The sequence below is a fragment of the Oreochromis niloticus genome, linkage group LG11 (assembly GCF_001858045.2).
Source record: "Oreochromis niloticus isolate F11D_XX linkage group LG11, O_niloticus_UMD_NMBU, whole genome shotgun sequence".
Taxonomy (NCBI): Eukaryota; Metazoa; Chordata; class Actinopteri; order Cichliformes; family Cichlidae; genus Oreochromis; species Oreochromis niloticus.
Window position 1 is genome coordinate 5,275,562 of NC_031976.2, and position 24,241 is coordinate 5,299,802.

The 24,241-nt window shown below is 43.9% G+C and overlaps 1 protein-coding gene across 4 annotated transcripts in view; it reads right to left on the reverse strand.

Moving 5' to 3' along the window:
* ldlrad4b (low density lipoprotein receptor class A domain containing 4b) overlaps positions 1–24,241 on the reverse strand; it is a 236,280-nt gene that overhangs the window by 18,832 nt on the left and 193,207 nt on the right. Inside the window, exon 1 of one of the 4 annotated variants that reach the window (XM_005456783.4) lies at positions 15,475–16,811. The exons of the other annotated variants lie outside the window; for them this stretch is intronic. Coding sequence (XP_005456840.1) covers positions 15,475–15,568 — 94 coding nt within the window. The 5' untranslated portion in view covers positions 15,569–16,811. Of the gene's footprint in view, positions 1–15,474; positions 16,812–24,241 lie in introns of those variants that run through there. 4 annotated transcript variants of the gene reach the window in all.

A 24,241-nucleotide genomic window follows, 5' to 3' on the forward strand; every position in this document is an offset into this window, starting at 1 on the left:
TTGACACACACACACACACACACACACACAGTCTCACCCTGCTGACTCTTATTAGCCAAAGGCAACTCAGCCAACCATCCAGACACATAGATCTTTGTCAACTTAGCAGGGGGGTTATGAAAATTATTCTGCAGTGTTCATTTCTCTGCAGGTCAACATCACAGGTTGGCTGATGCTAAAGGCGAGAAAAGGTAAAAATCATACTCAGGTCTGGGTGAACTGAACAAGGGAGAGAAAAAAGAAGAAGAACAAGAAAGTACTAGTAAATAGCTGGGATAGTGGAACAGAGGCAGAGAGAGGGAATTAGAGAAGGATAAAGACAAAATAAGACGGAGAGATTGGACACAGAGAGGAGACAGGAGCAGAGACAGCGGAGAGGACAGATGAGACCAGAGGAAGTGACAGAGGTGCGGGGAGAATACGGTAAAGATGGGCAGATGTTAAAGGGAGACAAACAACAAAGCATGGCGTCTCTGAGACTGAACAACAAAACAGCGGAGCGATGGAAAAAAACAGAACGAGATGGGAGAGGGGTGGAGGAGGAAGAAACAAGTGGGCTTTTGTCAGTCTGTCTGTCTGTGCGTGCGTCCTGGCACGTGTTCATATGAAAAAACAGACATCCCCTCCTGCTACCACACAGGGGAGGTAGATATGATGTCTAACTTCTGAGTATGGGTAGCAGACACCTCCCAGACACAGGCTCCAAACTCTGTGGCTACTGTGATCAGCCAAAAAGAGACGGCAGGGGATGCTGTGGGTGGAACTCAGGAAGCCCTGGGAGACATGGGGCACATCCAGACTGCAGCTGCATTGTCTGCTGGGGCTACACAAACACACGGGGTCCAAATGGTACGTGCAGAATGATTTTGTGTGTGTAATGCACATGGTTGTTCCTCAAAAGGAACCTTTTGGAACCATAACACTACATGGTCAGATCTATGGCGATCGTGGCTCAAGAGTTGGGAGTTCGCCTTGTAATCGGAAGGTTACCGGTTCGAGCCCCGGCTCGGACAGTCTCGGTCGTTGTGTCCTTGGGCAAAACACTTCACCCGTTGCCTACTGGTGGTGGTCAGAGGGCCCGGTAGCGCCAGTGTCCAGCAGCCTCGCCTCTGTCAGTGCGCCCCAGGGTGGCTGTGGCTACAACGTAGCTTGCCATCACCAGTGTGTGAATGGGTGAATGACTGGATATGTAAAGCGCTTTGGGGTCCTTAGGGACCAGAAAGGCGCTATATAAATACAGGCCATTTTTATATGGACAACTCATCATCACACCCATTAGGTATCAATGCAGATGCTGTTCCAAAAACAACATGCTGCCGTAACACTCTAAACTTCTGGTTTCAGACTTCCACTCCAGATTGCAGAACGTGACTTCTAGGCTTCCGTCAGAAGCCATCGTTCGACTCTGCACATCTCTATTTCATACCAAAGAAAGCTGGTAAAGTCACAGTTCTGTGCAGGCTAGTTTAGTTTTTCACGGTTAAACTAGGTAAACTATTCCCTTAGGGTCCCAATTTTCTCTTACAACATGCCAAATGTTCTGGAAGTTCTTGCCATAAAGACATAAGAAATATGGCTGCATCAAAGGAACATTTTCACCCATGTACTTTTCCTTATTGCCCGTCATATGGATGCTGTTACAATTAAAGTGTAACAGTGTCACCCTCCTCTAAGTTTATGAGGTCTGCAAAAGACCAAAACCTCTGGACCAAAATGTTAGGATTAAGACTGCTCCAAATGCTCCTTTTTTCTATTCTTTGATCGGTATGATGTCATAATGAGGGCTATCTGTATCAGGGTCATCTCATGAAAAAAAAAAAGAAAAGAAAAGCTCTGTTTGTGAGCACAGGGCACATAATTTCTCTTGGCTGCAGGAGGCAGCGGATCGAGAAAAAGTTGCCTTAAAGTTGAAACGGCTTGTTTCTAACAGCAGATGAGCAGAGGAGCTGCCAGCCATGTCACAAAACGTCATCACACTGCATGTTTAATGTGACAGACTGCGCGTCTCAGACTGGAATCAAACCAGCAAACTTACTTGCCAAGCAAAAGTGTTAACCACTACACTATGAAGGTCCTTACATGTTCTACTTGGTCAAAGTAATAACTGAAATTGCTGAAGTAACTTTGAGGAACAGAAGATGGAAAAATGTGCAAATATCAGGATTTGTTTTTCCCTCTGTGTCAATTCAATACGTGAATTTTTGGTTGGAGGGAAAAAACAGAAGACACTGGAAATGCAACTTTTTTGTTGTTAAAGTATGTGGACTAAAGTATATGATAACAATCACTGGGATTTCTTGAACTTTTTCCAGTTCTCACACTGTTTACTTATCTACAATCAAAATTTCAACTGAAATGAATTAAGAAATCTTCCAGGTGGAAAACTAAACAGAAAAATTTTTTTTATTTCAAACACTGGTAAGTAATCATCGTTTTCATTTCATTTCACACCTCACCAAGAGAAACTTTAAGTAGACCTGCTAGAATGTGAATTAAGAAAAAGAGGGCCATCTTCAAAAGACAAACAGCCTCCTCCTCTCATGTGTAATTACACCCCGTCTGTTTGTAATAACTCAGTTTAATCTGCACCGTCCCCCCCCCCACATGTCCGCCTGCAAATCATAACTGGTTTCCATTTTGGAAAAAGATGGCTTCTCAACACCAGCATATGCTTGCGTGGCATTTTATTCTGCTATGACTCACTGTCATACTGGCTGTCTCTCTGCTGAGATGGACTGTCTCTCTGACTCTCTATTTTTGTTTCTCCTATCTCTCTCTCTCATTATGTCTGTCTCTACTCTTCTTTCCGTCACCCTCCTCTTACGCTCCTCAAGCCTGTATTTACCCATGTGTTTCTGTCCTCTTTTAATCCGTCTATGCTTTTCTTTTCATCACTTATCGCTCTCCTCCTCTTCTGTCTCTTTCAGCCTCCTCTCTGTATCCCACCTCTTCCCAGTCTATTCTCTCTCTCCATCTATATATACACTTTTGTCATCATTTCTGCCTCCCTCTCTCGTATCCCACCTCCTCTCTGTGTCCTACCTTCCCTCCCACTTTTTCCTCCTTTCCCACTCCCTCCGACTCACAGATGAAGGGGTGTAAACATGTCTTCCACATGCGGTCTCATTGTGCCAAGCCAACAGAGCAAAACAACCACGCTTAAGTTGCTCAATAGGCTTCACCAGATGACTAGCGCCTCCTCCCTCCTTTGCTCCTATTTCTTTTCTTCCCCCAACCCCCTTGGGTTGAGATGCTTAACAACCATGAAGCAATGCCTCGCAGGCAGGATTAGGCAGGAGCGATAGACAGAAAAGAGAAGGAAGGAAGAGAGAGTGAGAGACCAAAAAGAAAGATAAAGTCGGTGAAAGTGAGACAAATAACGAGAAGCGAGAGACAGAGGGAAGTGAAGGGTGTGGGAGGGGGATATGAGGGGGGAAAAAAAAATGCAAGATTAATGAAAGTTTGGGGCGGAAAAAAAAGTCATATCAAAAAAGTTTGTTTTCCACCCTCACTGGAACACTTGCCCATGACCGCAGGGTGAACTTTGGTGCGGTGCTGAGCAACAGCTGCCGACAACAGAGGAAACTACAAAAAAAGAAAAGACGCTGCAGAAGAAGTAGAGGCAGGGAGGCTGGCGCAGCGCATTGTAGGGAGAGTGCAGCGTAGATCCATTCTCTAGCTAATGGTGGTGGTGGTTTGGAGATGGGCACGATGTTTTAGTCTTGTTGTGGGGGGAATTTGGGTATAAATAGACCCAAGGCTACAGGGGTAGGGGTGAGATGGGGAGGGTGGGGAGAACGACGCGATTCAAACAGAGGGGAAGATAGTTATGTGTGGAGAGCAGCTCGTGTCTTACTAAAAGGAAATAAAACAGCAGTCCTCTGGGTAAAAGACCAAGCCAAGATGCTGCAGCGTTACAGTGCAGCCATACCTCAGTGGCTCGCAGCTTCACTTTACTCACATCGGAGAAGGAACGGCAAGAAGTTAGAGGCTTGCTTAATCACGCACTGAGCGTTTCTTCTTCATTCACCTTCATGTGTTTATACACCACTCGGTTTTTAATCAGCTATTAATCTGTGGCTCTCTTTCACAGCATGTCTGGGACCTGTTTTCCTCCCCTCACCCCCAACCAGTCACAGCACATGGCCACCCCTACCCGAGCCTGGTTCCGTCTGAGGTTTCTTACTGTTGAAACTGAGTTTCAATCGTGATGCATCCCGTTTGTGACAGCGGGACCTGTGATCATGATTGGAAAGTTTGTCTTTGTAGTTTAACAGGACCAACAATATGACCACAAACTCACTGTCAGTGAGAGCAGACAATCATTCTATTTAACCTCTTGAACCCTTGTGGAGACCTCATGGTTCAATAGATGTCAGCCAGACTCATGCAGTTAGTGATTATACATTTCTGCCTGCAGCGATAAGGAACCATAGCTTACTGACAAACTGGAAGTCTCTCTCCATATTTGACAAGCAAATATGGACCCAAGTACAGGTAAGGAGTGTACAGAATCACTGCGATCTCTGGTAGATGTAATGGTATAGAGTACAACAGATCATTGTGCATTGTGTGATTCATCACACATTAGTAAAACTTAGACACTAACATTGTTACACAGTGATTGGGGGGGTACAGAGTTCAAACATTTGCAAATGTTTAAAAATATAACTAACTTTAACTTGATTCAATCCACAGGTTCTATACTGCACTTGGACTCGGCAGCTTACGTGCATATGTTGGTGGGGTAGGTTATAAACTATTTGCCCCTCCATGAGCTAAAGTGCTCCCAATGGCACCCCGCCTGGCAGCTCCACCACCACAGAGTGTGTTTTTGTGGACAGTTTAATGAGAAACACATTGTAAAGTGCTCAGTTGAATATACAAGTGCAGACCATTTACCATTTTAATATTAAGACAGCATTCTTTTTCTTTTTCTAAATCAAAACAGTTTGAGTCTAACTGCCTCCTTGTGTGTGTTTTCATGTGTGGCTGTACTGATGAGAGAATGGATTGATTCAGCTGAGGTCAGGCATACCAAATGGAATAAAGTGCTCCTCTCGTGTGCTTTATGAAATAAAATTCACTTTCTAGAGTCAATACAGAACACAGCAGAGCAATACGGACTCGGCACCCCCCCGCCCCCACCCCATCTCTTTTTCTTCTTCTTCCCTCTTTTCACTTCTGTCTTGCGTTCTCCTTTCTTTCTTTCCTCCCACCCACACCACCCTCTTTTCTCTCTCTCTCTCTCTTTTCTTTCTCTGTGCTGAAGCACCACTTGGGGAGTTCAGCTCAAGGCGAATATTGGAAAATGAAAAGAAGCTCCTGACTCGTCGAGGTAAAACTCTTTTGGGCGACACAAAGACTGAGTGTAACCAAAGATACCAACAACTTAGCAACTCCCACTCACAAGACACACTTTTATATCTTTGTGTTTCAGCACTGCTTATGGTAGTGGCTTTCCCTGGGTGGGGGGCAAAAGTCAGATGGAGATTGCTATGACGTTCTGCATCGCCCAAGTCTTTGGACAGCTTTGAGGTTTCCAAGTACAGTCTTGTTTCTTTTTAGAATCTGCAGTATACTCCAGATAAAAACTGGGAGAAAATAATCTATCACCGAATGGAGATGCAGTATGACTCTATGTATGACAAAGAAAACTGCTGAGAGGGCATGCCTGCCTAAGGACTAACACGCATATAGACACTCTTTACTCCAGCAGACAGACATTCAGCCACACTAGCAGACATTTTCTCTAGCAACAGTCCAATGCTCATACATTAATGGGGGGATACAGTCCCACCCACCAGCTCACACACACATACAGACACAATTCATCATGGGAAGGAAGTTTCTTATGAAGAACCATAAACTCTTCCCATTAGGATTCTTGTCTTGTGAAAATATAATAGCTGTAAATGAGCAGCCTGAGGTGCTCAAACTGGTCGGGGACTACGGGTTTATGGAAAGAATCGTTATTACAGCTACAAAAGCACCGAGTCTTCCCACCAATTTAAGACATTAGAAGGTGTAGCTTTGAAGGATTTCGTTTAAAAGACAAAAGAAACGAGTCTCGTGATGATGGCGAGAGTTCTTGCCAGGTACCCTTTATGAATCCTTGCCCGGTGCAGACCTTGGTGTAGGTGATCAGCCAGGTTAATCTGGCAGACAGATGGGGTGGGCTGTAGGGAAAGCAGGGGCCATGTACTGCGATAGTGCTGGGACGGCGCTGGGCTGGGCCAAGCCGGATGCTGTGACTATGACCTATATTAATAATTCACACACACAGGATTTCCATGCTGCACAGAGCAGGAACCCTAATCATCGTTAGCACGGCTAGCCAGGAGACAGGTTAGCTTCCAGTTATATGCCAAGCATGAAAAAGACAGAAAGTGTGCCACGTGTCTAAATTAAACCTATAACCTCCACCTACAGGGAATTCGAAGGAAAAGATTTATGTGGTCAGTGTGCAAAATTCAAAACGTGAACACAAATGGCCCCTTAAAATCAGAGTGTAATACTTTCAGTTGGTCTACATGATATATTTATCTCCTTGGCTGATCTATTATTTCCATGACAACCGGTTTCAGCATGAACACCAACTAGTTATTTTCACATCAGTTTAAGTTTGATAGGAGCATCTTTACAAATCAGCACTGAAGGATAATGCTCACAAATGCCTGTTCTGTCAGTGGAAGGGCTTTGATATTAATAGGTAAGGTGTGGGCACTCGTGGAGCTGTGTGTTCCAGCACAGAGGTCTATTCAACACCTGGTCTGCATAGCGTGTTCCTCTGTATTTTTCTTGCTCTTCCCTATCTGTCGTTAATAAATAATTATTTTTTTTTTTTTAAACTAAAAATGCAGTCTTTCTTAGAGCTCAAACAGGAATTTGCAGGGGACTATTTTCAAGGCAAATTCATCTACATTTGGAGTCCAGCGTGCATTTCATGCAGTGCGCGTGTACGCAGGAATAAATGATCCGCCCCTTTCCTCGAGGAAAACCAACATACACCCTATACGGCTACACAAGCTTGCAGGCTAGACTGCAAATGGAAACAGATGATGCTGCTAAGAAAACTTAGTTATCAAGACAATGGCAGTCGAAAACACTTTGCATGACAAGCATCAGATACATCTGGGACCTCCAGCGAGCCTGCACGGAGGGAGGGGAGGAAATGATGAAGAGAGAGAGGGAGAGAAACTGAGAAATGCTGTGTTATGGCTGGGGGTTGGGAGTCAGAGAGGTATGGCAGGCCAGACTAGACACTCTCCATCTCCCTCTGACCCCCTGTCTGAGTCTGTGACTGTGTGAGCCAGTGAGCAAGTGTCCCCCCTCTCCCCAGCCAGACAATAGAACAGGCCCTGTGCCTGATTGGGGTCAGCTGGTGGCTGCCGAGGGGGAAAAGCAGAGGAGGAGGAGGAGGAGGCGGGGGTGCTAGGTATCAGACACCGCTGTCTGACTTGTGTGTCTGGACTGAGAGAAAAGGGACCAAAAATCAGACAGCCCTCTGAATCGCTAATGAAGAGCAGAGGAGCACAGAAGCAGTGAGGGAGGAGAGGAGGACGCAAAGGATCTGGGCAACCAGAGGCTTCTTTTTCTGTCTCCCACACACATCCTGTACCACTTAACTCCCGGCTGGTAGGTTAAACTGGGTTAAAATGTTAAAAAATAAAAAATAAAAAATAAAGTGAAACACCCCACAGACATCACTTGTGCAAAAGAGATTCTTGAGCTGTAAGAATGTACAGCTGTGTGAGGTTTGGCAAAGTGCTATCTTCTCTATGGATCTATCATGGACCATCAAGGTAATACCAACTACTAACATAGAAACAGAAAAGGAACAGTCACATTTAAGTAACTACAGAGATTTTTCTATCCCTTTCTTTCTTCTTCATTTGATATTTTGTTTCCCAGTCTTCCATAATCTTTAGAATTTCCTGTGATAAGGTCAGATCCATGGGCCTTATTAGGGCACAGCCAGTGGCCCAGCTGGCACAGGCTGTGGATTTACCCCCCTTTGACAGGACAGATCAGTGGGATACGTTACAGACAGTGAAGCTGAGGGCGAACAAGAGTGTTTGAGAGTACGCCCAAGACTTCTCTGAACACGCTGGTCAGGAATATGCCTCAATAACAGGAATCTGTAGTTAGACTTACACATACTAGAAAGTGTGTCAACAAAAAACAAAAACAAACAAAAAAACAAACAAACAAACAAACCCACAAAACACAACAACATAAGATTTAGAGGCTTATTAAAAAGAATAATGGGTAATTTAAAAATGAGATCATAAAAACAACATCGACCATCATAGGGATAATAGTCGACATGGGTGCACACAGAACTCTGCACTAACTGCCTCTCTGTTCCTCCAAGTACCCTAATAATAATACAGTATTTTAAAATAAGACAATAATGGATTAACTGAAAAACAGTCAGGACACTTCCTGTCGTTCTTCACATTGTGGCTAAACAGAGGTATATATTGCACTGAGCCGAACCCCGGTGGTGCTAAGCAACATGCTGCAACACTTGTCAATTACTACATATAACAACTGTTGTATTCAGGCATTTAAAAGCAACAAAAAGACCTACTTAAGGTCACAGAAGGAGTCCCTTCACTCACACAATCAGTGTCTTGCTGCGGTAGAAAACGTCAACTTGGGGTGTGTGAGAACAAAGGTGTGTTAGACGTCCCTCTAAAACCAAAATATATCTATTGTACCGTAATCTATATGGATGTCAAATTCCCTGCCAAAACAATGCGAATGCATAAAGGTGACACCTGACAGGAAGTGTCAGAGTTTTTATAGTAAGAGTGAAGGACAGAAGACCCTCTGGAACTGTCGGCGGTCTCTGATCTGAACTGTGTCTACCTACCATTGAGGCATTACAACAGTTTTAAGAAAGACATTCACCTTACTGTCAGTTAAGTACAAACAAGGAGCTTATATTTTGACAAATGTGTTTCCATGTGACTTTTCTGATGTTTGTTTGTGGACTTACCTGTATCTGTCTGATTATCAGGTATAGATTTTGCTAACATCAGGTTAGAAAGGCCGAAAATCATCAGCACTGCACACAGTTTAACTGTGCGATAATCACAGCTCAATTTTTTTAGGATAAATGGCAACAAATGCAACAGGTGAGCTGTCAAGAACACTTTGAATAACAGAATGATTCGATTTTAGCAAGTTTTTAGGAAACTTAACTCCGTTTTAGACATATCATTATGAAAAATGGATGTTTGATTTTGTGACTCAGATGCATCCTTGAGACACCCTCAAGCAGGCAGGAGCACCAACCAGCACATAAAACTAATGTAGTCAGCGGTGTTGACACACAAACTTTAGACACCTAAGAGAATCGATGTGGGTATAATTGTTTGCCATATTTATATTTATCACCATTTAACTAGCCTTCAGACAGCTCTTTCTGACAAGTAATGCAGTTATAATCCACCAGACTTCATTGACGAAAGCAGTCATTTTAATTCAACTGCTGCCTCAGTTTGGTTTAGTCCCTGACCTCAGAGCAAAGAGAGCTTGAATTACTACATGGATGTAAACCATACTCTGTATTTTTCTTCTGTACAGCAAAAGCTTTAAACAACCTTTCCCCCCCATGTATGTAGGAGTGCTCCTTACCACCTGTAGAAAATATACAAAATACTGCTTTATGCATCATCTTTTTCATCACAGATTAAAGTTCTAAATACATTAGCTAAACTTCAAAGAGCATGCTGCAAAACACCACGTTACACAGCTGTCAGCCCTTTTATTTTTATAATAGCTGAAACAGCATATACCCTGTCGAGGTCTTCCCTTCTGTTACAGACTATTTGAATATCAGGGAGTTATGCAAAAGCTAGATTTTCTTTGTGATCATAAAAATGGTCGACCATGCATATCTGTCTTGCAGAAGAACTTTTTAAATGTTGTCTGAAGCACTAAAGCCCCCCCCCCCCCACACACACACACACACACACACACACCGGTGCCACCCCTGTGGAAACTTCAGCATGTAAGCCTCTCAGAATCCAAGGAAAACCCTGCAAACCACTTGAAGAGACATGTCATTACTCCACTGTCTGGGTGTTCCTGCTCACATAAACAAACGGATTACCCAAAATCTGACAAACAACGGGTGGCACAGCATTTCAGTTGATGTTTTGTTTTTCCTTTTTTTTTTTTTTTTTAATTTCAAGGCGGTAATCGCCACTTTGTTTCAAGTAAGGACAGGAGACGAGATGTGCAGTCAGACATGGTTTCACAAAGGCTAATAGACATGCCAACCATCTCGTTTGTCTCGATGCTGGGAAAAACAGACCTGCAGCATGAGGGGGAAAAGGGGGCTACTGTCTGCCAGTGTGTGTCTGGAGTGCAGCGTCTTGTTTGACTGTAATAGGTCCCCACTCGTGCCTGTAGACCTGGAGTCATAAGACACGCAGCAGACAGCAGGGCTGATTCATTCACCGAGCTCTTTAGCATCTCAGACAGTCGAACTGTGTGTAAATGGATGCTGACAGAGACAGCAGACTACTAACCAACCCCACCCCCACCACACACACTTGATGGATGGTCTGTCTTCAAACACACTACGACTACAAATCTGCCCTAGTCCCAAGGGCATTTTGGGAACTAGGGGAGGAGGTCTGGAGTGTGCATGTGTGTGTTGGGGGTGCAGAAACTAGACACAAAGGGCGTCCCAGCAGCCAGCAACAAACTTGTGAATGGAGCGGAGAAGGTACTGCCGGGACGAGTGGAAGGAGGAAGTCGAGGATTGACCTTTTCAGCAGCTTTGGGCTGGGGAGGCTGCCTCCTGAACTTGACCTGTTCAGCTGAAGAAAGACAAGCTGCAGCTCCAGGGCTGCATTTTCCACAGTGTCTGGAGCGTCAAGGGTTGTCAGTTTGATTCCAAAACCACGGGGTTACACAGCCGGGAGATAAGAACGTTGTTGAGGGGGGAGAGCCGAACGGTGGTCAAGCTGATTTAAGGCCGAAAACTACAGAAAACATGCTCCCAAAAAAAGCAAAGAAAAAAAAAAAAAAAAAAAAAAAAAAAGCGTAACAAATCGTACCCCTGCTGCGCTAACATGACATATTAAATATTTTATAACGTGGACTCTAACAAGAGGCTCTGTAACATGGAGACCGAGACACTCAGCCCAAACAAACAAGAGCTGTCACACGTCAGCGACAAAGCTGCTTTCCATACCGCTGTAGCGCACGGCAAACAAATAAACTTGTTTTTAAAAAAAATTGCCCTTTGGAATATTCATGTCATGTTTGTAAAATGTGTGCTAGGAAACCAATCAGTGCTAACAACCTGAACCTGAAAGGGGACTTACATCTAAAAAACAAAGTGGGTAAACAACAAAACCCAGTTCTACCTCCAACACTAGGTGAGTGACCTGGTGGCAGTTAAGAGGCTCCAACAGAGTGCTGAAAAAAAAAAAAAGCAATATTAGAGCCATGTCTATTAGTTTATACTCTGCGAATATATTATCCTGATTACTATTCTAAGTCTAAGTCTAAGAATTCAGTGAAAGATGTACATTATAGCCAATTATCACAAAAGACAAAGAGCTGCAAATCCTTTTAAGTGAGATGCTGCAGTTAAATTTTGCTTTAACAAAAAAAAAAAAAAAAAAAGACAAATTAAAATAGCTTCTCATAGATTTATTATATATGATATATAAATATATAAATTTTGACTAATGCTCAAGCAATTGGTAAAACCTACATCAAACGTCTTTATATTTTCACAGCGGCTTTGCCCAAAGGTGAGCTACTGTTACTCTCAGGTCTGCATGGTGTGTCTGGAGGTCAGCTCTGTGGTGAAAAAAGTGGGTCCGGGGACCCCCGTCACCACCTCTGTACCAAAAGACAAGGAGCTCTTTCTTAACGCCTGCAAGTTGAGCACTGCTGTTCTACTGCTACACCCCTCAGCTCATGAGAGGTGGCAGACTAAATAAGTCCCCATTGAGAGACACTAACCAAGTGCAGAAATTCCCTGTGAAATTAATTACAAGAGCAGTGATCGCAAAATAAATCTGTCGGGGGGGGTGTCTTTTTTTCTTTAAATGTTGTTGTTTGGTTGTCTTCGCCACTCCCCTCCCCAAGCTCCCTGAATTTCTATATTAAAATTCATTAACAACAAAACTAAATAAAAACTAAACTAATTCCAAGTCAACAACACCTCTACAAACAAACCAAAAAAAAAACCCACCCCTAACCCCAAACACACAACAAAGAGCTTAGTGAGAGATTGGATTGGCTGTCTGGCTGCAGACTGCAGGGTAAATATTGGCTGAGCCTGAGAGTGCCTGTCTGTGTCTGTGTGTATACATCTGTAAATGTGTGTGTGCGTGTGCCCATGTGTACATTTTTGCGTGTGCGTTTGAGGGAGAGTCAACAAGTAGCCGTGTGCGTGTTTGGCCTGAGGTAGTTGACAGATGACCCCGCTGCCACCTACACACTAACACCACTCACACACAGGATTACAGATCAGGCCGTTTACATCCGTCTGGCTGGCTTGCCCCCGCTGCAGGCTAACTGTTACATACACACAGCGCAGACGGTCACTTAAGTCTCCGATACAGGGACCCAGGACATTCCCCAGAGAAAGATGTGTGTGTTTGTGCGTGCTTCTTAAGAACCAGGAGGATAATTCTAGGAATACTCTACACAAGGGTTTGTATTTTGTATTTTGAGTTTTATTTTCGACACATTTGGTTACAATATAGTTGTTGTGTACTGTATAAACCAGGCTAAAGGATCGATAATTGCAGCGCGATTGCTTTTTCAGTCCAAACATAAGAAAGCCGGTATGGTACAGGCTCACAATCATCTATTGGTCCCCGGCATCTCCTCAACCAATGACATCACTCAAGTTTGGAAAAACAAGGAAGCTACAACTGGTCTGTTATTGTGGCGTCTCCCATGTCACTCGGTCAACTCAGCATCATGCTTGCGTCTGACTCTTACCTAATTGAATGATGCCATTATGCAGCAGCTCATCTGCAGTCTTGTCCCAAAATACAATCCTACTTTTCCAATCAGTTTTCCTGATTTAACCATTTTCAATCCAGATTACAGGACCAACCACTGCATTACTATTGAGACAATTTCCCAAGGTTTTATGTAAACAGGGTTTGCATTAGGTTCAAGCGGAATGATCTAAGGCAGCTGACATATAGCATTTCCCTTGATAATAGCAGTAAGAGTCAAGATCAGATTAAATGACTTAAGAGAGGAAAATGTTTGCCGAACACATGTTTGCAGTGTGACCCTGCAGCGACGACACCTTCACAAGAAAAGGTGAGCCGCTATCCAGTTAAAGCTTTTCTCTCTCTGCCTCTTTAGCCGGGCAGCTAACTGTAGGTTAAAGCTAAAGGATGCGCAGCGACTGGTGCTGCTGTGTGAACACAGGACTTTAAAATACCTACTATATGAGATAAATGCACCACACAATGAATCCAAGCACAGCAACAGCTAGGAGACTAACACTTGTTAAGAGGTCTCTGCCTTTCAAATCCTACATGTGAATCCCAGTGTAGGCTGAGGTTCAGTTCCTGGCCATGACACACTGTCTGCGCTGTGATCCCTCTATGTTCCAAGTCCCTTTCAATTTTCCTCCTCGTCTGAATGAAAGAGGAAACACACCAGTGAGACGCCTGCTCTGCTTTATAAAAAAGGGGAGAGAGAGAAAAAAAGAAAAGAGGCAGACTGTAGCTCTTTTCTGCAGCCAGAGAAATCATCAAAGCATGAGCTGCATTATTCAGCCTTGCCGAGTCTGCATGACAACACAGCCGACAAACAAGAGCTCTTTTCAAACCAGACGGCCACTACAGTAGAACACAGCTATTTCAAACCACTTGTGAATGGAGCTCCCTGCAACTAGTGAGACATTAAGATGAAGAGAAATGCACTGAAAATACCAGGCCAGCATTTATTCAAAGTTGTGAGTGTGAACCCACAATGCAGTTTGTTTGCTAGTTTAATACTCTGCAAGTGTCAATCAGAGCAACCATTCCACTTTTTCCCTCCTCTTGCTGCACTGCTCAGTCTGAGACAGTCCTCCTGGATTATCTAATTAGGCTCCGTGCTGTACCAGTCGATCTGTGTGTGCACCACTTCATGCCTGACTATGTGCTTTTCCTGGCTAGCAGTACCATGATGCCACAGAAAAAGCGAATGGAGGAACACCAGTCCGTCTGCCAGATAAGCGCACAGGCGTGCACACACACACACACACTTACTTCTTGGTTGCAATGTGGCGTCAGCACAACCACACTCTGCTGCCAAATCTGAATCTAATATCCTGTGTTCACCTCATGTTGCCCGGCCCTGGCCTCGACCCCAGTGGAAATTACACATCAGTGTAACTCTGTCTGTCCTTCTGTCCGTACGTCTGTAGCTTGTCTGCGTGTCTGTCTGTCAATATATCTGCCTGTCTGGCTCTCCCGCATCTCTGTTTATATCTCTGTCGGTACTTGCCTGGCTGCCTGGTTGTGAATCTACCCGCCTTGTCTGCTATGTGCCCGTCTCCTGTTTATTTGTCTTCCTCTGTCTGTCTGTCTGTCTGGAGATCTGTCACACGGCATGGGTACACTCACTGTGCGTTTGGCTGTCCTCTGCTGTCTCTACATGTCTGCCTGCTGTGCTTTTTTTTTTTTTTTTCCTTTTTTCCTGAATGCTCAGTCATAAAGAGGAACATCTGCAGTGGATCTAGCAGGCAGCAGCATTAGAGCAGAGCTGATAATGATAGTTTCTCTTTGGGCTGCTCAGAAGGCAGACAGACATAACATACCATTCAAGCGTTTCCTGTCTGTGCTGACAGGCAAACTATTTAACCCTCTGTGGTGAGCTCTCAGAGCATATGCACAGCCAGGCAGCCCTATAGGGTCATACAGTGCCACTGTGAACCCAACTTCAAGTGAGAAAAAATACTACAACTGGAAAACGCAGTAGATTATGAAAAGCTTTGATAATACTAAGCTGGAAGTACACACATATTGACATTTCTTAATAAGCTAACTGTTGAGTACTACAGTGTGCCGGAGTAATAGTAATGGGCACCTAAGAGCTTAAACTTACGCCAACGCCTGACATAACCACTAAAAAGTCCACACGGTGTGGTAGAGACACATATTAAGTCAAATAAAGACAATAAAAGAGGTTATAAATACCACTAAGTGCTATGAGGTCACCATAAACTTTCTGCTGGACAGCGCAGACATGCTGAAAGTCCATACAGAAGAATTATCGGTTTCCTCTAAGGTATTTAGAGCGGCCCACAGCGAGTTAATAGCAGAACTGTTTAACAGTGTTGGATGAACACTAAGTCTGATTTGTTGTCCTTCTGTTGCCACACTGGAGAGTGCACATAAAACGGATTAGGCACTAAAGTCTATCGGTAGGTTTTTAAGGTCAGAAGAACTCGTAAGAGGAGCAGCTAATGTTACTCACATATCTCCATTCCCTGTGGCTGGGAAGCGGTGCAGTTGCAGGAGCAGGTGACATTGGAGTTGCCGGGGCCGCCAGGGGCCGTTAGGTTTTGCATGGGGCTGGGCAGACCGGGACACCGCTCCGGGGAGAGAGCCGCCGCCGCCGCCGCCGCCAGCGTCGGGGCCCCCGACGGGAAAACAACGAAAAACTTCCAGGCAGCAGCAGCAGCAGCGGAGTCTGCCGCTACAAGTAACTCCCGACAGTTTCGCTTTAATTATCCCACGGCTTTTCTCACGCCATAATTCTCTCGGAGCGGCTCGGCAACAGAATCACTGGGAGAGCTGGGGACGAGCCATTGCCTGTGGCTAACGCATTGTACGGCTTTTTCCGTTCCCTCCTCCGTCGCTGAGAGCAGCTGTCTTTACCCTACTACAGCACGGCAGACACAGCGTCCTCAAGCCACGCCCATAAACTGACAGAATGCCGCAGCGGCCTATCAGCGAGCTTCGGGGGAGGGACAGCGACGGGGTAGGGGAGGGAAGAGGCGCTGCCTTCAGGAGCGCTGAGAAATATCACTACCCTGACTTCAGCCAGCTAGAAAAAAAAGCAACAAAATGAAACGTAGTCCCACACCCTGTATGTAATTGACACTAAATCCAACAAAACTTCAAATTAATGACCATCACATGTACTGACATTCCCACATTTTAATATGACAGTGAGGATGAGACACAGAGGATGGGACAGCGGTTGTACTTTATGGTAGTATATGTGTGTGCACGCGTGTCTAGGCTGCAGGGCCAGGCCGCACATTGGTGGGGCTGAAAGAGGTGGCTGACCTGACTTAGAAATCTAGCAGACGGCACGGTCGTGGCTGACAATGGCTGTGAGAGAAAGGAGTTGGGGGGAGAGAGGAGGGCTGGACCTGGTAGGTCTGGTGTGTTATTTGGGGAGGGTGGGGAAAGCGCTTCGAGTTTCACTCCCTTGTTATGGCCGGCCACAGCCAATAGAGTCGGCTCTTTGAAGGGGCTAACCTTGAGGTGACCCCCCATGCTAGTCTTGTGGTTCAGGGCCACATGTGCAGCAGAGAGGCAAAACCCCCCACCTCCACTCCGGCACATCCCTGCTTGATCTAACCAACAGTGCAGCCCTTCCACCCAACACACACAAACACACACATACACAGTCTATAAATATACTGGGCTGCTCAAATCTGAGAGGGGCTCTGAATGCCAATCTAGTCCAGGAGGTTCCCAAGCTAAGGTTCAGGGACCAAGCAAGGTCATCATAGAGCTTGCAAGTTTTTGACTTTATTTGTGCAGAGGATAAAACAAGTAGTAGGTTAATAGTCTCTTAGCTGGTCATATTAGATTCCTGAATTTGCAGGTGCATCTAAAGATACTATAAAGGATACTCTAATATACTATAAAGGATACTTTATAGTCAAACACATCATTGAGGCTGTGCAAGAGAATTCACATTGGGGGTTTTTTTTAAAATTATTTATTATTAAAAGATCTGCTCTACAAGGAAACACATTAGTGTATTCTGCTATATTTTGCTATAAGTGTTGCAGGAACTCTTGATCTAGTAGTCCTGAAGTCACTTTTTTCCCCTATCCTATTGCTGTCTGGAACCATAAGCTGTGTATTAAAGATTTCTGGGTTCCCACATTGGTCACTACCATGTCAGAGATCACATTGCTAAGGTTAGCAAACTTGGTTAGCAAGCTGCATCTATAAATCATGTGACTGTAAAGCACAGACACATATTTAGTTGTGGTCAAAGATTTACATGTAGTGATTATCATTAATGTCATGGGCTTTTCATAATTTATTTCAACTGTTCTTTAAACTCTGACCAAGAATTGTGTGCTCAAGTTTTAATTTATTCTGGATCCCCTTATTTGGATTATCCAAAACGTGTCAAAAGTGTACACTGTTTTTGGTTTAATATCCCTTATCAAATGTTATCTTAATCAGATGCTTTTGGTAGCCATCCCCAAGCTTTTAGGATAATTCTGAGTGGATATTTAATTACTCTTCTTTGCATAATTGATTGATTTTTTCACATAACCCTGATTTTTAAGCATAGTCCACAAATGTTCATTAGGTCAGGGCTTTTGAAAGGCCATTCTGGCAGCTTAATGTTAGCCTGCTTTATCCATTCCAAAACACGTTTTCATGTGTGTTTCTCTTGTTGGAACGCCCACTTGTGTCTAGCTGTGTAGCTGTTGATTTGAGGTGAAGTAGAAGAATTTTTCTACTACTTCTACCAGTATCACTGACAGGAAAACCACCACTGAGTATGATGGTGCCACTACCGTGCTTGACAGTTGGTACAGTGTTCTTAAGTTTGAAAGCCTCACCTTTAATCCTCCAAACATACCTCTATTCAATGTGAATATAGGTCAAGATTGCTGTTTAACCAAATATTAGTGGGGGGTTTTCTCCAATTTACACAAACTTGTGCACCCAATACTTGTTCTTTAAAGTCATTAAATATGTATGCTTTACAATCATTCCTCTCTGGAAACACCTAAACTTACCATGACCTCATGCCCATTATTAGCATGTGTAAATGTCTGACAATCAAGTAACTGCAATAAAATAAGAGAACTTCACTCAGCAAAACTGAGTTTTGGTTGGCTTGTACCACAGAGCATGCAATTTATTTTAATTTATTTTTATTATTTGCCAGATAATTCCAAAAGGTACCAACAGCACAAAAACAATCAGGTGGCCTAATTCAGTGACTTGAATTAGTGTAGTTGAAACCGAGCAAACAGCTTCCAGCTACCAATACTTTTGTTGGCATACCTGTCCATCAGAACGGCAACACTGGTCTCCACACCATCCCAGTACAAAGTCATTTTCATGGATGACGTCGGGCATTTTAACACAAAAGTCTATGGGGACTGTCTCACTTTTGGATACAGCCTCAAGTGGATGTTAAAGGAACTGCAATTTTTACTACTTGGTAATTAGCTTCATTTTCAGTCCTCAAAGTTGCCATTTATGTGGAAAAAAAATAAATGTAGCAGACGGACGTGTGCCCTGTTCTAGTATAAATGGAACCTCATCAGTCTGTGGACATGGAAAGCATGAACTGGCAACAAGTAATTATATGAAAGACCAGAGATGATGTTTGGAGTAATGAGCGGGCCAGGCTTGGAGCCTTTTACCAACTGCATGGCCTCGTGATGATCCACGGACCATTTTACAGGAGGAATGAAGCTCTTCCAGGTGGCATTCCAAGAATATAGAGCAAAGAGGGAATAATATAGGATTGGCTTTTCTGATCACAGGCCTGCTCTCTTGCACACCACTTCTGCAGCAAATCATAGAAATGCCATGGGAGAAAATCGCATCACATATCGTGTGTGCTGGGAGTGAAAAATGAGAAATGCCTGCTCAGAGGGGTGCGGTTTGACCGTTTTCACTCTGAAGACATCAGTAACCGAAGGCAATAAAACGAAATGGACCTCTGTGAAGGAAAATAAGTAAATGGGAAAAGCAAAGACCTCCGACAGATGTTCTGCATTAAGTGCCGCATCACTAGCCAAGTTCTATATCCAATCATGCAAAAATATTTTCCTTGACAGCGGCTTCTACACTCCTCTACGAGTGGACTGACACCTTTGGAAGAGAACAGATTGCGTGACCCTGAAACAATTTACAAACCACTGGCAGCTGTCATAATTTTATTGAAGCAACAAACTGAGGCGCTGCTGTGTTGTCAGCTAAAGCAACGATATCAAAGCACTAAAGAGCATTTTTTACATTTTTTTTAATGTCTTGATCTGAGGTCACTGCCATGCACACACATCCCAGACAAGCTCTCATCCACAGACAGACACACATCGATTCACACTCTTGCAACCCGCATCTATCCACCATCACCACCACAAAAATGCAAGCGCACACATGCACAGTCTGTCTGGAGCGTCAATTTAGTCCCCTGGGGAGCACGCAGGGTGACACCACTAACAGGCCAGACCAGACCAGACAGCCAGCAGACAGATAAATACTAGGCACGGCTGAATACCAAATGCACTCGTGTCTACCAGCCCCCCACCCCACCCCCACCAGCCTATAGTCTGCACACACACACAGGCGCTCTCTCTGTGGGTCTCTCGGGAAACGTCTGTCTCATCATGTATTTGAGGAATCCTAACTTTAGGTTGATAGGTTTATCATGCTCGGCACGTGCACGTGGATCTATTTTAGGAACTTTGGGGGTGCGGGGCTTTCCTGCTCACACATGCTTACTCAGGAGTTCACTGCAGTGTTAGTGTTACTGTTGCTGCTGTTTTGTGAATCGAAGCGCAGCGTGTTAACGTGACAGCCCTTTAAAGATCTGACAATGCACACTTTTTAATGCAGCGTAGGCAGGAGAGGAAACACCACCACCGTGTGTCTGCACAAAACCCACACTTCGGATGGCAACAGGTCCATCTTTAGCCACAGGAAGCCCGTCTCATGCATATGTATGTTTGGATACACGGACCATTTCCCACCTGTCACTTCCCCGTGACTTTCCAGATAAAAAGACAGCTGACAGATGACTGTAACAGTATAAAAGATGCCACGGATGACTCAGAGTTTAGATGAGTTGTTTGTGAGGAGACCATGAGTGCATCAGTGATGTGGTCGGGCCAGTACTGGAGGAAAAAGCAGCACAGCAAGGCCTCAGTGGAAGGTAGCTCCATCCCTCCCCTCTTAAAAAAACAAGGGCAACTTCTCCATCCCAGCCAGTGTGGTGCTGAGCTGCAAGCTACTTTATAGCGCCATCTTGTGGCTCATCTCAGAAAGAGGCCTGTTTCCATCCAGTAATCCCAAACACAGAGTGGAAAAAGTTGTTTTCCTTCCCTGGTGTCTGCTTCAGTTCTTCTCGTGTCTCCTCTCTGTCGCTCCATTACTTGTGAAATCAAAGCTGTCTCCCAGGTGAATGTTTAAGCTTTGAATCAATTATGCCTCGTCTTTATCAGATGGCACGAGGGAGCACAGAGGAGGACACAGGGAAAATAAAAAGTCTCGTTCTACGGCTCATTTTTTTTAAAGACAGACTAAAGTTTTCACAGTGACCTGTTTAAAGGCCAAATCACAGTTATACTTTACACTAAATACAGTATTTTTTCCTGTATGAGAAGGACTTTTTTATACAGAAAACTACGCCAACACCTCATTTTGTGTTTTGAATCAAGTCTTTTATTTCTGGTTAAATTATAATGAAAAATAACAGAAAAAACAGGTATATAAAACGTAATATTTTATAGAACAGTGTGCTGCGTACAACAAGCGGGATATCATTTTCTGCTGAAAACACAGCAAACAGGTAGTTGCTTCTATATGACTGCTTAAAATATCCCTTCAGCAGCAGCAGGGCCCCAGTGCAGCACAGAGCAGGTGTCAGCAGGTACTAAGTTCAGTTTTATTTGTTGAGCCCAATATCACATGTAAAGGTTCAAAGGGTTTCATGAGCATAAAAACATCACATGTGTTTATGTGTGTGGAAAAGTTTAAGGGTGGAATTAAAAGAATGTCCAATCATAACTCAGTTTAAAAACAAATAAAAGGAGATCATTTTCACGAGATGCAGGACTTAGAGGGATGTTAATCTCAGGCTGTATACGTTAGTGAAAAAATCTAGTTTGTTGTTTTGCAATGTGTACTATCTAAGTGTGTGTAGCCTTGGATACAGTTTTAAATATATATAGTCTCATTATATCTCAATGACTACTAATTTGTAGCAAGTGTAAACTTTATCCTTCTCCTTTTCGAGCAAGTAAATTGTGTGCTATACAGAGTTATTCATGGCAACTTTCTTTTATTTCTTATACTTTTTTCTGATTACAATTATTTTGCATGTTCAAAATAAAACAGCCAATCAAATCAAAACTGTCAGAAAAGGCATAAAAGGAGATTTTGAGGTAGAGGTGGGTTTCAAAGCAGATTGCATATGCAATGGATCTGTTGATCAATGAGCTCATACCCTTCGGGAACTAACCCTAAGCTTGACTTGGTTAGCCTTTGAAAAAAAGGCCATGATTTTGGGTTAAAATGAATCTTTTTAGGATGTTAACAACATTTTTTTAACACATGAGTTTTCCAATTGAAAATTGACATGCAAACAGGATGGAGTTGCATGCAGAACAAAAGAAATACATCTTCCTTCTTTGAGAAGGTGACTGGACTGCACAGGTGACAAAAAACCTTTTGTATTTGGAATACTGACCAAATAAATAAATAGGAGGTGGAAATCATTCCCAAAACAGCAAAAATGGTTAATACAGTGGAAGCAGATAACTGAATGAAATATTCATCTATGTGACCACAGAACTCCCCCCAAAAATCAGAGAAAGAGCAGAAACTGACAGGCTGTGAACCGTTTGGGATAACCTGTGACACTGTAAATGAACACAGCACAGAGGAAGAAGAGGAGCACTTTCTTGCCTGCATCACTAATGCCTGTTTATCCCAAAAAAGCCTCTATCGTGGGACTCGTGTGATGAAAGTATTTGCGCATGACGAAGGATCCATTTTGACTATAACATAACATTTTCAGTCAGACTAATAACTCGAAACACCCCGTGACTTCTGTGTGGAGTGGGTATTACTGAATGCCTTTCCAAATGTCAGAACAAAAGATGGATATGACTCAGCCTTAATAACAAGGCTGAATGGGATTCATGAATTAACCGCAATGCATCTCACCAGCTGACAACGCTGAAGAGCGAGGGAGGAGAGAAAGAGAGAGAGAAAGAGAGAGAGAGTGTTTGCTTAGGCATCGACTGTAGCTCGGCATCTTCAGCGGAGCGCTAAGTAACAGAAAGGCCACTCCAGACAGTCAGATTGCAGAGTAGAGAGTTGCGTTCAATAAAAACGTCTGGCATGCCACATCATATTTGCAGCTTCCTGCCCTTGTCTGGCTGCAGTGCCGTGTCATATCCTGTCCACACAGGTGCACCAGCTGTCTGGCTTCCCACCCCTGTCATTTTCACACACACACAAACGCACACACCTCACTTACACCCCTGTCATTTGAAAAGAATACCCCTCCCTACCTCTCTTACTGCCGCAGGCTCCACTGCAATGACACCACAGCCCTCAGTGAAAAGTTATGCATGTGTGTGTCAGAGACAGATAGCTAGAAGAAGAGAAAGGAGGATGACAGCGCAGACAGAAAGATGCAGAGTGTGTGTGTGTGTGTGTGTGTGTGTGTGTGTGTGTGTGTGTGTGTGTGTGTGTGAGAATAAGACAGTTCACGAAGAGAGAGACAGAGCCTGAGGTGGAGGATACTGAGATCGAGTAAAGGGATGAATGAAGAGAGGACGAGAAGAAAAAAAAGAAGAAAAGGTGAGCAAAAGGAGTGTGAAAAAAGGACACCAAAGAATAAAAGAAAAGAAGACAGGAGGAATAGACAAGGCAAGATAAAAGGAAAGCATAGAAGAAGAAAATGTATGAGGAGAAAATGAGATAAAACAGGGGAGGAGAGAAAAGAAGAGGGCAAAACAGGGAAGATAAAATGAAAGAAAGTGGGAATATAAAAGAAAAAATGAATAAAGGGGAGATTAAAAAAATAAGGGATAGTAGAAGAAAAAGAGAGTAGAAAGTAAGGAAAGGAAAAAGTCGAGGAATAACAGAGAAAAGAAAAAGCAGAGAGGGAAAAGAGAGGTGCCAACGAAAGAAGAAGAAACAAAGTGAAAGCAAAAGCCAGTGAGTGAGGGAGGGAGGGACGCAGAGGCACAGACAGAGAGGAAGAGTAGATAATCAGCAGGTATTGAGCTCTTTTCACCCCTGCGGTAGGGCTCTGCTGAGCATTGTAATGGGCTGTCTGCCCAGCTGGGCCGATGAGCTCATGTCTGGCTTTAATGCCAATCCTGAACTGGCACACGGCTCGGCAAGGCAAGCGCAGACGCAACACCACGATGCCGCTGGGGAAAGGACGCGACACAGCTGAGCGAGAGGAAAGAAAGAGGAGGAAAAAGAGAAGGAAAAGTGAGGGAGAGAGCCAGGCAGGCTGAAGGTGTGTTGTGTGCGTGCGCACTTCCGTCACAACACTGATAAGAGCCCCGAACCAGACGGCGATAATCACACAGCCAGTGAGACAGCAGCTGTAAATGTGTGTCTGTAAAAGTGAGGGAAGGGGGACAGAAAGAGGGAGCGAGTGTTGTTTTATGCAGTCATAAACAGTGGTGATTACAGAGTGTGCATGGTACACGTTACAGCCTCCTGCTGCTGAGAGTGCATGCAAACAGACACACACGTGCGCGCAAAAACACACGCATGGCTACGAAAACACAGAAGCACACATGCAATCTGATTTTCAAACATCTTTTAAGTGAGCCGCTGTGTACATGTGCAGACAGCTGACTTCAAAAAGAGTCAGTGTTGGACAACAGTGCTTCAGCGCGCTGGCTTTTTCACTTTCCTTTTGTTTTTTTCAGAGTCGGTATTGTCGCAAAATACAATGCAAGCGTTTGCTTGCACTCAATGTGGCAGTTGTTCTCACTGCAGGCAATTCACAGCAACCATTATACCATTACGTGGCTGTTTTATCCCCAGGTTTGCTGCCCGTACAGACAGCTCTACACTTTGTGTAAACCATGGCATCACCATTCAATCCGCATACAAAAAAGCATGAAAAACAGAGGAAGCTGTATGTCTCCTCCAGTCTTTGTAAGTCTGTGCATAAGGCCCTCTATAATAGCTTTAGATGTAGTGATTGTAACTGTATTTGTAGCTCTAATGAGCATATGCTGATCATTAAATCTATAACACATGAG